This window comes from Gossypium arboreum, chromosome 10, assembly GCF_025698485.1.
Source record: "Gossypium arboreum isolate Shixiya-1 chromosome 10, ASM2569848v2, whole genome shotgun sequence".
In the NCBI taxonomy this organism is placed as follows: domain Eukaryota; kingdom Viridiplantae; phylum Streptophyta; class Magnoliopsida; order Malvales; family Malvaceae; genus Gossypium; species Gossypium arboreum.
This window is the reverse complement of record NC_069079.1, coordinates 101,492,145-101,505,053: the sequence shown is the minus strand read 5'-3', so window position 1 is coordinate 101,505,053 and position 12,909 is coordinate 101,492,145. Positions and strand designations below refer to the sequence as shown.

At 34.7% G+C, this 12,909-nt stretch overlaps 1 protein-coding gene across 3 annotated transcripts; it reads left to right on the top strand.

The window, feature by feature from the left end:
- Nucleotides 1–4,441, top strand: LOC108489381 (uncharacterized). Of its 3 annotated transcripts, XM_017793904.2 has the most exons (3): nt 7–239; nt 777–809; nt 1,235–4,441. In XM_017793904.2, the coding sequence occupies exon 3, from the start codon at nt 1,414–1,416 to the stop codon at nt 4,261–4,263; it is 2,850 nt and encodes a 949-aa protein (XP_017649393.1). In that variant the 5' UTR covers nt 7–239; nt 777–809; nt 1,235–1,413; the 3' UTR covers nt 4,264–4,441. The 3 variants fall into 3 exon arrangements, with proteins under 3 accessions (XP_017649391.1, XP_017649393.1, XP_017649392.1); XM_017793902.2 differs by lacking the exon at nt 777–809 and having other exon boundaries at nt 1–239; XM_017793903.2 differs by lacking the exon at nt 777–809 and having other exon boundaries at nt 1,063–4,441.
- The last annotated feature ends 8,468 nt before the right edge of the window (nt 4,442–12,909 follow it).

Here is a 12,909-nt window from a genome sequence, read left to right as displayed (position 1 = left end):
AATACATGAAAATGCAAGGGCATTTTGTACAACAAAATCCTCTGAAATTGGCCCTCAAATTCACCAAAATCACACTTATAACCACCATTCAACACCAAAAATCAGTGGCACTCGCGGGTACACTGTTATTTTTATTCCCAAATTTCCTCTGCTCTTGGCTCTTTTCTCAAACCCCCAAAAGAACCCTCCCTTCTTTTCTTGTGGATTTTGACCCTTCCATTTTGGAATTCAAAATACAGGTCAGTTCACTTTCTTTGCTTCTCCCCTTTGTCAATAGTTCAATTTTACCTCTCTTTTTCTTTTTTCTTTCTCTAAGTAAAATTTTGACTAATCCAAGTAGCATTTTTCGGAGTTTTTCTTCTTTGGAGTCTATTTATGTTTGCTTATGGGTCTTACGGAATCTGTTTTTTTTTTTTTTTTTGGTGGGGGGGGTAGAATTTGAGATTCAACTTGGGTGTTGCGTCATCAATTAATTTTAACTTTTTGCGGGGCTAGAAATTATTTAGAAGTATTTTGGTTCTTAAGTTTCGAGGATTGTTTCTGCTATGTTTTTTAATTTGAGAAAGATGGAATTTATTTGGTCTTGCTGTTGTTTAGTATATGGACTAAAAATATGATAGCAATGTTAATGGAAAATGTGATGACCACATGAAAAATATGTGAAAAAAATTGGAACTTAACAGCTCGTTTTGTAACGCATAGATTTGTAATTCTTTGCTGTTTACTGAATTATTCTTAGGCGTATACTGTTGTCATTTTGGGCTTTTTTTTTTTAGTTGTGATGAAGCTTTCCGGGGTTTCTGCAGTTGGTACGTTATTGGCTTGAAATTTGATTTGGTTGGTTTGGCCATTTCTGAATTTTGAAGACTTACATTTCTCTTTTTTTGTAATAACCTTGTAGCTTTTCACAATTTCATATTTCTTGGAACCCTTGGATTGAAAAAGTTGAATCCCTATTTGTTTGTTTCAAGTGATTATTTTGCTAATTTCATGTGGAAATATGCTGCAAGTACCTTGTTTTCCTCATCCTTTTGATCTTTGAAGTTAATCCTTCTTGTGTAGGGCCTTTACCTTTGTGTCTTGATGCATGAAGATCCACTTATTATGTAAAAATGTGATATCAATAAAGGAGTATCAGATTTTAATTTCTTCCAATTCCTGCCTTTCTTTTTTGGCTTAGTTGAACCTATTTTATTGTATTTTTGAAAGGTTTGATTTGATAAAACTACTACAGGATCCATGAGGAAGTGGGAGCTGGGTTTCTTGTCTGGTAGTTATGAGATTGCAGAGGAAGAGTGGATGATGTCTGTTATAATTTGATTAAATTAGTTGATTAAACCAATCATTAGATCTTTTTTTTGCGTGTGTGTCTGAAACCGATTCAACTCGCTCCCATCTTGGATTTCATTGGTGATGGACTGCAACAAGGAAGAGGCCATCAGGGCCAAAGACATTGCAGAGAAGAAGATGCAAAATAAGGATTTTTCTGGCGCTCTTAGAGTTGCAGCCAAGGCCCAGCAACTATTTCAGGATCTGGAGAGCATATCTCAGATGATAGTGGTGTGTGATGTGCATTGTGCTGCTGAGAAACGATTGTATGGCAATGAGATGGATTGGTATGCCATACTTAAGGTTGATCAGACAGCTGATGAAGCTACAATCAAGAAGCAGTATAGAAAATTTGCCCTTCAACTTCACCCAGATAAGAACAAGTTTCCTGGTGCAGAAGCTGCTTTTAAGTTGATCGGGGATGCACAAAGGACACTTTTGGATCAAGGTAAAAGATCTTCTCATGACATGAAACGCAAAGTTACTGTTAATAGACCATCTCCAGCTGCAGCATGTCGCCCCCCACAGAACTCAAGTTGGTTTCCACATGCAGCTGCTCAGAATAACTTCCATGCCAACTTTCCTGGCTTGAATTCTCAACAGCAACAACGGCAACCAACTCAAACTGGTTCCTCCAATGGCCGGCCCACTTTCTGGACCAAGTGTCCTTACTGTACAGTTAAGTACCAGTATTATACAGAAATACTTAACAGATCTATTCGCTGCCAAACTTGCAAGAACAACTTCGTTGCCTATGATTCAGGTGCAGTTCCACCGGGAAGTAAAATGAGTCAGCCAAAATTTCCCCAACAAGGAGTTGCACAGAATCAGGGTGCTTGCGGAGTTGATCAAAGGTCTCAAAGGAGTTTCACTGTTGAGAATGTTTTTACAGGCTTTACTCCAAATGCACCTCAAACTACTGAGGCTAGAAAGGGAAAGGGGAATGGTAAAAGAGGAAAGAAGCAAACTGTTGAATCCAGTGGAAGCAGCAATGAGTCTGATGAGGATATGGTGATTGATGGAAATGGTGATGTTCTGGTTGGAAAGCAGTCTAATTCCCAAGCAGAGCAGAATGTGCGGAGATCTGGTAGGCGTAAGCAGCACATTTCATATAAGGTAAATTTAAGTGATGAGGAGGACCTGGGTATCCTTCCAAAAAAGACTAAAACAAGTGGACCACCCTGTGCCAATGAAGAAACTAAAGGAATGCCTAATGAAGACGAGTCTAAACAGAAAAATCGAGCTGGTGAAGTGAAATATCAGAATGCAAGGGACTGTAGAGAAGGTAAGGGTTTTAAGTCAAGCTTTTTAAAGGAAACGAGTGAAGGGGATGATCTTAGGAAACCTGGGAAAGCTTATGCTGATGACCTTAAGGAAAATTTAAACCCCATTGTTGATGATTCTGTGTCAGATTTGAGCCAAAAAGAAACAAAAGAGCCCCTGGTTTTTGCATGCGCCAATCTAGAGTTTTATGACTTTGACAATGATAAGAAAGAAAGCTGTTTTTCAGTAGGTCAGATTTGGGCTTTGTATGATACGTTGGATGCCATGCCTAGATTCTATGCTCGGATCAGAAAAATCTTCTCTTCTGGGTTCAAGCTGAAAATAACCTGGCTAGAACCAGATCCAGATGATGCAAATGAAATAGACTGGGTCGGAGAAGGTTTACCGGTTTCTTGTGGTAAGTTCAAACATGGGGCCTCTGAAAACACTGAAGATCGTCTTATGTTTTCCCATTTGCTATATTGGGAAAAAGGAACTTGTAGAGATACCTACAAGATATTTCCAAGAAAGGGAGAAACTTGGGCCCTTTTCAAGAACTGGAATATCAATTGGAAGTCTGGTTCTGGCACTGACCAGAAATATGAATATGAATTTGTTGAGATCATATCTGGGGGTGTTGAAGGTGCAGGTATACAGGTTGCTTACTTGAATAAGGTAAAAGGCTTTGGTAGTGTATTCTCTCGAACGAGTAAGAATGGAGTTGATACATTTGTAGTTCCGCGCAATGAACTATTCCGGTTTTCCCACAAGGTACCGTCCTTTGTACTGACCGGTAAAGAGAGAAAAGGGGTGCCCAAAGGTTCCTTTGAACTCGACACAGCTGCTTTGCCTGAAGAAATTGCTGTTCCTAAGGTCTTGAAGGCGAACGGTGATAGCAGACATCTTAGTAGCTCTTATTCGGCTGCTTGTGAAATACTGAAGCCTACTGTGGGATCTGATGAACCTGTTCCTCCAGCTTCGGCCTCAAAAATCTTTGAAATCCCAGAATCTGAATTCTACAATTTTGATGCCGACAAAACCAAGGAAAAGTTTCTTGTTGGTCAGGTCTGGGCATTGTATGGTGATGATGATGGCTTACCTAAGTACTATGGTGAGATTAAGAACATCGAGTCCCACCCGGTTTTCAAAATACATGTGACGTGGCTTCTTCCTTGCCGATCAGAAAGAAGAACCGAGTGGTACGATACAAGCATGCCTACTTGTTGCGGAAGATTTAGTAGAAAGGGTTCCCAAGTCTACACCTCCACTGACTCCTTTTCTCATAAGTTAAAGGCAGAGTCTACCGGTACTAAGGATGAATTTGCCATCTCACCTAGACAAGGTGAGATCTGGGCATTATATCGGAACTGGACTCCTCAAATTAAATGTTCGGACTTGGAGAACTGGTACTATGACATAGTGCTGGTTATGAAGGAAACCAATGGGTGCATAGAGGTTTTAATGTTAGAACGTGTGGATGGCTTCAATTCTGTTTTCAGGGTTCAAGCAAAAGGAGGATCTAATGTTGCAACCGAAATCTCTTGGGTGGATCAGCTAAGGTTTTCGCATCAAATTCCATTTTTCAAGCTAACCGAAGAGAGAAATGGCAGCCTAAGAGGTTGCTGGGAACTTGATCCTGCAGCATTGCCGGTACATTATTTTTCTTCTTAATTTAAGAAGTACCAACTAGTAAAGACTAGAATTCTAATGTTTGTCTTCATCGAACCAACTCTGGGTGGAAGTCTCAATTACTTAGCTGCAACTGAAATGCTTTTCTTCATGTTTTTGATTCATATTTTCGATGTAAAATATAAGTTGTTTTCAAGATTAATCCATTTGACCATAAAAAGTACGGAGGCTGCAACCTGAATCCGAACCCAAACTAGAAGTGATGTGAACTTAAATTAATCATAATACTTGAAGTGATAAGAATCTAAATGGTTCAAATGTGTAATTATATGACTTAGAAAACCCAAATTTTTAAATTCGAATTGAATCTAAATCAGTCTAATCTGCACAATTAAAGGGTAATTGAAATTTGTAATTATAATTTCTTATGCTTCATGTTGATTGACGTTTTTCATTGTAATACGGTTAAATTTGCTCAAGTTTTATAGAATTTTCTCCGCTAAATTTTATCATTCAATATTGATTTTTGATGACTGCAAAATAAAATTTAACAAAAAATTAATTATTTTATTTTAATGATTAACAATAAATTATTTTACAAAATGTTAAAAATAAAAAAATAACATAAAAATTTATTTAATGAAAGAAAATATGCCACTAGTCCTTTTTCAGTTTGAAGATTTTAATCAAATTGTTTATCTTATAGTATTTTTCACGAAAGTTTGCCATCGATATATCTATATAATCACACTAACAACTAACAAGGAAATCATTATAAACTTGGTAAAATACATTACTACTAGCAATAAAATAAATTAATTTTTAAATGTATAAAAAATAAGTTCTAACTTTTTAAATATAAAACTTGTTGATCAATTGTTCAACAAGGAGGGGACAGGCAGAGACAAGCAAAAGAAGGTGGTGGTATTTTGGAATCGTATACTCTCGTAAGGTAGAGAGCCGTCAAAGGTGGAAATGAGGGGAGAAATATAGAGAAAAACCTTTGGTGGTTTAGGGTTTAAGGGAACTAAAGAAAGATAAAAAAAAAAAAAACAAACCCTTTACCCTAATCTCAATAAGAGTATATAAGTATATATGTATGATGGGGCCTACATTGTGGTCAAAATGCATATGTATAACAATTGTCGTCTCTTTCCTAGTCGAAGGGAAAGTTATAAAGTGGCATTGTCTAAGATGAAAAGCAATAATAAGATTTATATGTTGTGGATCAGGTTAAGAAAATTTGTTTGTATTTGTGTTTCTTCTTACAAAAATTGTGATAATTTGTAAATTTTGAAATTGTGCTAATATCAAAGGCATTGCAACTATTTGTAAGTATTTAAAATTATGCTAATGTTGAAGGTATAACATTAGTTCAAAATTAAGAATGAAAATTAAGTATTTAAAATTATGCTAATCTTGAAGGTATAACATTAGTTCAAAATTAGGAATGAAAATGAACCTTAATGGAAGGGTGTGAGTTGTACCTTTAATCGAGTGAAAATGAACCCTTAGTGGAAGGGTGCCTTTAGGAGCCATGCCATGGAGGAGTACCATTAGGACATGTATCATGGGTGGTCATATCGATGGGTGGTTACTATTAGAAGATGTATCGTGGGAGGTCACCTTATGAGTTATATCGTGGATAGTTCAGTGAGAGGGTACTGTGGGTAGTACTCGTGGATGGTTACCATGGGAAGGTACCGCGGGTGGTACTCATGGATTGTTATTATGGGAGGGTATCGCAAGAAGTACTTGTGGATGGTTATCGTGGGAGGATATTACGGAAAGTACTCGTGGAAGGTTATCATTAGGAATCATGCAACGGGTGGTATCTTGGGAGGTTACTGTCGAAACCATCTTTTAGGATTTAAAATCTTTTAAAAAAAGGGGATCGACTTTTTGAAAACCAAATGTGGAGTCGCCACCAATCCTTTTTGTTTAGGTGTGATTAGATCACCTAATAAAGCATTTTATTCCATTTAAATCAATTTTGGCCTGCGTAAATGTGAGAAAATGGGTTCGGGAGTCGGTTACTTATGAGGAAGGATTAACATCCTCATTACGCCCAAGATTGGTACCAAATTGATTAAATATTGTCCTTATGTCTGAGATTTAAAAGAGTTTTTGAAATGTGGTTCCTTTTATGAACATTTGAATAGCCCAAGTTGGTCGTCAAAATTCTCTTGTTTCAGAGGAATACGACATCACATCCAGCATGATAGGATACGATCCTTTATACTCTCGAAAACACGATGAATTTCGACTTCCAAAAGTTTATACGTTGAAAAACACAAAAGGATGCTCAATTATTTAGTCCAACAAAAAAACTGAAACCTGGCACAGTAGGACACGATTCCTCGAATTTCTAGACATCGAACATTACCTTATTTTAGAATTTAGAAAACATGAGTGAAATTCTAAAGGGATATTCGATTATTTTGGACAAACGGGAAATTGTAACCCAGCACGATAGGGCACGATTCCCTGAATGGCCAAACATCGAACATTACCTTCGTTTTGACTTGAAACAAAATGGAATACTTAGTTTTAAAGAGTTAGAAGTTATAAAGCAAGACTTCATAAATCAAAAGGAAAACAATGATCATGGGATGATATTCATACGTAAAATACAACCAATTAGCAAACTAATAGTTAAGTATGACTAACCTAGGAAAATATAATCAAACTCACAAGCATGGATGAACAATGATTGGTTTAATGATAACAAAACAAATAAATAAATGAATATGGTACAACGAATATACATAGTATACAAAACAATATGAACAAACTACAAACACAATAATTATTAAAGCAAAGATTATGAAAAGGAAATTTGAGTCAAATAATATGCATAAACATGTTAAAGATGATGTATCCATTTTACATTGACAAACGATATGCACATAAAAATAGTATTTAAATGTGAAATTTTAAATCAAAACAATATGTAGTAAAATATGTTCTTAAAAATAACTTATGTATGTAAATATATATATATATATATATATATAGAAAAATTTAAAAGAATTCATAAAATAATTTAGCATGGGACTAAATATGTACATAGAATTAAATTATTTATTATACATGATCAAATATACATGAAACATTTGAACAAGTGTTATATAAATATTTAAAATAATATGGTATAAAATGAACTACAAAATGGTGATTTTAAATATATAAAAAGAACAAAATAAAGTTATGGAGACAGCTCAACACATATATAAAAATATTAGGCACTTTAAAGTAATAAACATTACAAATTACAAACTTTAATTAAAAATATACATGTGCAAATATATATAGAATATTTAAAGAAATATCATATAAATATTAAAATGATAAAAAACCTCAAACTTATTGTACAAAGAAGACTATAGGTATAAAATCATGGATCTAGTAATGTGTATAGATTAAATATATGTACCAATATATATATAAGTATAAAATAATTTAAACAATATGTAAGACATGTATACAAAACATATTAAAATAATGAATATATATATGTCAAAATATATGGATAAAGTTAGAGCTGATCATGGGCTGGGCGGCCCGGCCTGGCCCGAAGGCTCGCCCGAAAAATGGGCTTGGGCAAAAAAACGAGGCCCGTTTAGAAAATGGGCAGCCTCGGTAAGAGTTTTTGGCTCGGGCCAGGCCTGCCCAGTCCGAATTATATATTAATATATATTTTTATTTTATTTTTAATCATTTTAAATTTTAATATAACAATTTTTATTATATTGTCAATTTGTGTATTATTTTAAGAATTATTTTAGTATCATTTTATTTTTTTAATATTTATTTTTATGTTTTAAATATATTTGATTTATTATATTTTAAATTTTTTATTTAATAAAATAAGCAAAAAAAATTAATATGGGCGGGCCAAAAAGAGCCTAGTATACTGAGCCTAAAATTTTATTTGGGCCCTACCCAACCCGTCCGCCCGCCTATGATCACCTCTAGATAGAGTCAAAACCATTATATGTATGAAATAACATAACATTAATAATACACATGGACTAAAATTAACTTTATTACGAATATTATATATATACCAATGTAAAAAAACATTTATATGTAAAAAAATAGTTTACAAAATGTGAAAATGTTATGACATAAACAAATTTGCAATAATAAAAAAAGTTTTACCAAGGTAATTGAAAATGTAAAAATAAATTAACAAGAGAAAAAACTATAAAATAGAAGGACTTAATTAGAATTAGACTAAAACAAAAGGGATAATTTGAAAACAAAACAATAATAATAAGAAGGACCAATATGCGATGCGCGCTAATGCAGAAGGACCTAAACTGGAAATATACCAGCTCCCAAAGTGCTACACTCAGGTGAGGACCAAAATGAATTCGCACATAAATTACAAAGCTGAATTAAAAAATGAAGCAAAGCAAACAAGGCGCGATTGACTGCATGTGCGAAAGGGGAGGGCCTAGCGTGCAATTATCTCTACCCGCAAAAACACGCGAATCCCAGGGGTATCCGGGTCGGGTCCTCAGGTCACACATCAAACGGTGCCGTTTTGGTCACCAATGCCCACACTCAAAACAATGTCATATCAACCTCTCATAAATAGCAAAAAAAAAAAAAAACAGAGCAAAAAAGAACTTTCCCTTTATTTCTTTTCAAAAATTTTTAGGGCTTCCTCTCTTTCTCTCTCGCTCTCCTCTTATTCGGCTGGCGCCGCTTCTGTCGGAGATCTGACGCGCTTTGGCCATAGAGGGCGGCCCGAGCATTGTAAATGGGGTGTTTAACCCCTTCCTTTCGAAAAGGAATCAAAGGCTTAGCCTTCTTGACTCGAGAAGCGAAAGGAAAAAACAAAACCCCAATCGGCTTAGCCCCGACGCCGGCGATGGGCTCTCGACAACGGAGACCACCCAGGTACCCTCTTCCCTTCCTTTCCCTCTTTTTTTTTTTTCTTTTTGATGTAAAGAACTTAAATACCAAAATAAAAACGCAAATCACCTTTGAAACTTCAACTGGTTTTTTCTTTATTAATCTCAATATTCTCTTTTTTCTATTGATTTCGAGTCTGTTCAAAAGGACCCATTTACATTATGTTTATCTTTTCTTTTATAACCGAAAAAGAAAATAGAAAATACAATATTTTTGTTTTTCTTCGTTTTGCTATTGTTTGTCCTTTCTTGCTGTTTGCAGGTCTTTGGAGGCACAGGCGATGGGACGAGGCCAGAGGGTGGTTGAAAGTTGTTAGATGTCACGTGGGTGAGCAGCGCTGCGCAAAGAAGGCTAAGCAACCCTAGGGTTTCTGAGTTGGTTCAATGTTTTAGGCCTATTGGGCTGATAGAAATTGGGTTAGGGATTTTGGGTTGTGTTTGGGCCGTTTGTAAATGGGTTTGGATTTTATATTTTTGTTATTAGGTTTCTGGTTTATGGGCCCGGGCTAAATTGGGCCTCTACAGTTACCATTGGGAATCATGGTATGGGTGGTACTGAGGTGCTAGTGAATGCAATCGTTGGCAGTGTTGGTCCAAAATTATGCAATATTATTTGTCGATAGCACAATCATTGATTCTTACAACTCGAAATTACATGAAGAGTACAACCATTGGTTTTGACAACCCGGGATTAAGTGGAGAGTATTAGGCCAATCGCATAATCGTTGGTTTTTACAACTTGGATTACGTGGAGAATAATTTGCTGACTGCTCAACCATTAGAATTGATGACCCGAAACTACATGGAATGTATTATGTATGTCACATAACCATTGGTATTAACAACTAGGAATTATGTGGAGAGTATTATCTTGACTGCACAAAATTACGTAGAGAATATTAGGTCGATCACATAACTGTTGGTTCTTACAACCCGGAATTACGTAGAGAGTATTATCTTGATCGTACAACCTATGGTATTTATTATCGAAATTACATGGAGAGTATTATGTTGAATCACAACAGTTGGCTAATTGACTCGAAATTACGCAAAAGGAAAATCATGTAACTCATAAAACTAGTCAAATTAAAAATCAATATAAATGGCAATATAAAGATTCACATGTACAAAAACACTAATTTACCACTTGGTGGATGTATAGAATTACATATATAATATAAACATAGGTGGGGTGTAATAGCATACACATTTTTAGAGAGGTGCATCCCTCATGAGAGTACATGCCTAGGTGGGGGTTAACCCCTTACCTTCACCAACTTTTTTTTGTTAACAACATGCATACTGTGTAAATATATACATTCAAATGATATAACCAGCCGTGACAACCCTTGTAGGTTCTTTTTCTCAAACTTTCAAAATGTTTTTTTATAAATAATATACATGTGTAGGTGGGGAGGGACATTTTTGAAAAGTTATTTCTATTCCGTTTTTTATATAATATAATATATGCATGGAAGGGACCTCCGAAAAGTTCATCACTTCAATTTTTGTTTATTATTTTTTTGTTATTAACATGCAAAAACGGGTGTTATACACATAAACATGTAAGTGAGGGCATTTGTCATTAATATGCTTTTACTTCCTTCAAGATTTTTTAAGGGTAAACTATAAAAATAGTCACTTTCGTTTGTCTCAGATTATATTTCAGTCATTTATGTTTGAAATGTTACGTTTTAGTCACTTACGTTATCGTTTTGTTACAAAGTGATCACTTTGCTATTAAGTTCCGTTGCCTCTCTAACGGCAACCCTACGTGATAGTCCAAATGAGTTTTAAACGCCAACTTGGATATCTAACTGAGACGAAAATAAGTTTTTAATTAAATAAATTTAATTAATTGAAAATTTTAAATTAATTACATCTTGAACTGGGAAAGAAAAACCGTTCGTCTCATTTTTCTTTTAGTTTTCTTTTCCATTTTCTATTTGTCATTAACCGTTGCTAATTGCTTTTGCTAGTTTGAATTGAAGGGTGATATAAAATCGGTCTATTTCCGACACCATATCCATAGTTAACACATTCATCATAGTTAAAAGCTCCAGCTTCGTAACAAGGTCACGATCAATAGCGTCACTAGCATCAATATCGTCACTAGCATCAATATCGATATCATCAATAAGAAAATCTTTAGGCTTGTTATCCAGGAATTTGTTCAGAAATACTGTAATGAAAGGAACGTATGAGTTTGTTACTAGGTATTTGAACAAATAGAATTGTCCGGTTCCTATAAAACCTATCACTAAAATACCTATAGAGGGAGATAGGGCTAAGGGGAGTGAAAAGGGTTTTCCACGAGATGGGAAATGAAAACTATTAGCCCCACATGAAGTTTGTGAATAAGTGATTGTCTGATAATGAGCATTGAATATCCGTCTTTCTGCTAAATAGGATGTATTGAACTCATAATTCATTAGATACTTTTTATGAATGTCAACTAAGTATCGTAAGTAAATTGGTCCCGGTTGTTCAATCATTTGATAACCAGAGTCATTCTTTGATAAATGATCACTATGAGTCAGACTCAATAGAATATGACCAATCCTTTTTTCTGCCGTTAAGGTGGAGAACTGAACCAAGAGTTCTCTTTCTTTATCATCAATCGAATCACTGTTCACGACCTAGGATTCTATTTTCTCATCAATCCAATCACCGCTCACTTTTTTCTTTTTCTTATCAATTAATAGATCTCTTTACTTGTATGACTTAAATGTCTCGTATTTCTTAGAAAAATGATTCGATTGATGGAATTTGGTATGATACTTATGAGATCGATGATATCGATTAGATTGATATTCAAATATTTCTTTTTAGAACGTATTGATTTGACCTCATAAGCGAGACCACTACCCCATAACATGTTACCGCCAAAAGTAGAACCCCGTATTTCTTTTAGAGAATCTCTCAATTGTTCCAGAGCAACTAGAAAGAGATTCTTTAACTAGAAAGTATTCAGTTCAGATGTAGGATACTTATCCAGAAGTTTTCGCAACTCAATTATGTATGATGGAATCATCAAAGATTTGATCTTTTCAAACTCTGTCTGTAACTCATTATAGGCTCGGGAAACAAAAAGAAGATGTGTACGAACGAGATATCTAACAACAAGAAGAAGGAAAATGATTGAATAGAGGAACTCCTAAACATTTGGCGATCTTAGATGTGTCGATATCAATGGTGACTCATTATTTCGATGAATCATTTCTTCGGATAGAAGAAAATTATGTAAACACTTACTCGAAATCGGCATTTAAAACCCATTTGGATTGCTATGTAGAATTGCCATTAGGGAGGTAATGAAGCTTAACGATAGAGTGGCTACTTTGTAACAAAACGATAACTTAAGTAACTAAAATGTAACATTTCAAACATAAGTGATTAAAATATAATCTGAAGCAAACAAAAGTGACTAATTCTATAATTTACCTTTTCTTCAAATATAATATATACACATAGAAAAGGGGAGATACATTCGTTAGGAAAAATACTTGGGAACCCATGATGGTTCCCTCATTTTAACCACCACCACTTTCTTTTAATGAACATGTAATCGGGGACCATCCGCAAGTCCCTTCATCACCCTTCAATTTTTTTCACACATTTATCGTTTCAATATCGATATCTTTTGTTTGATATTGATAAATATTAGTTCGATAAGTCAATTTGAAAGTTCCAAGAGTGGGTGTATTAACTTTTAAAAATTTTGTGGAAGCTTGAGAGAAAGGATAGAAAATTTTAATATAAT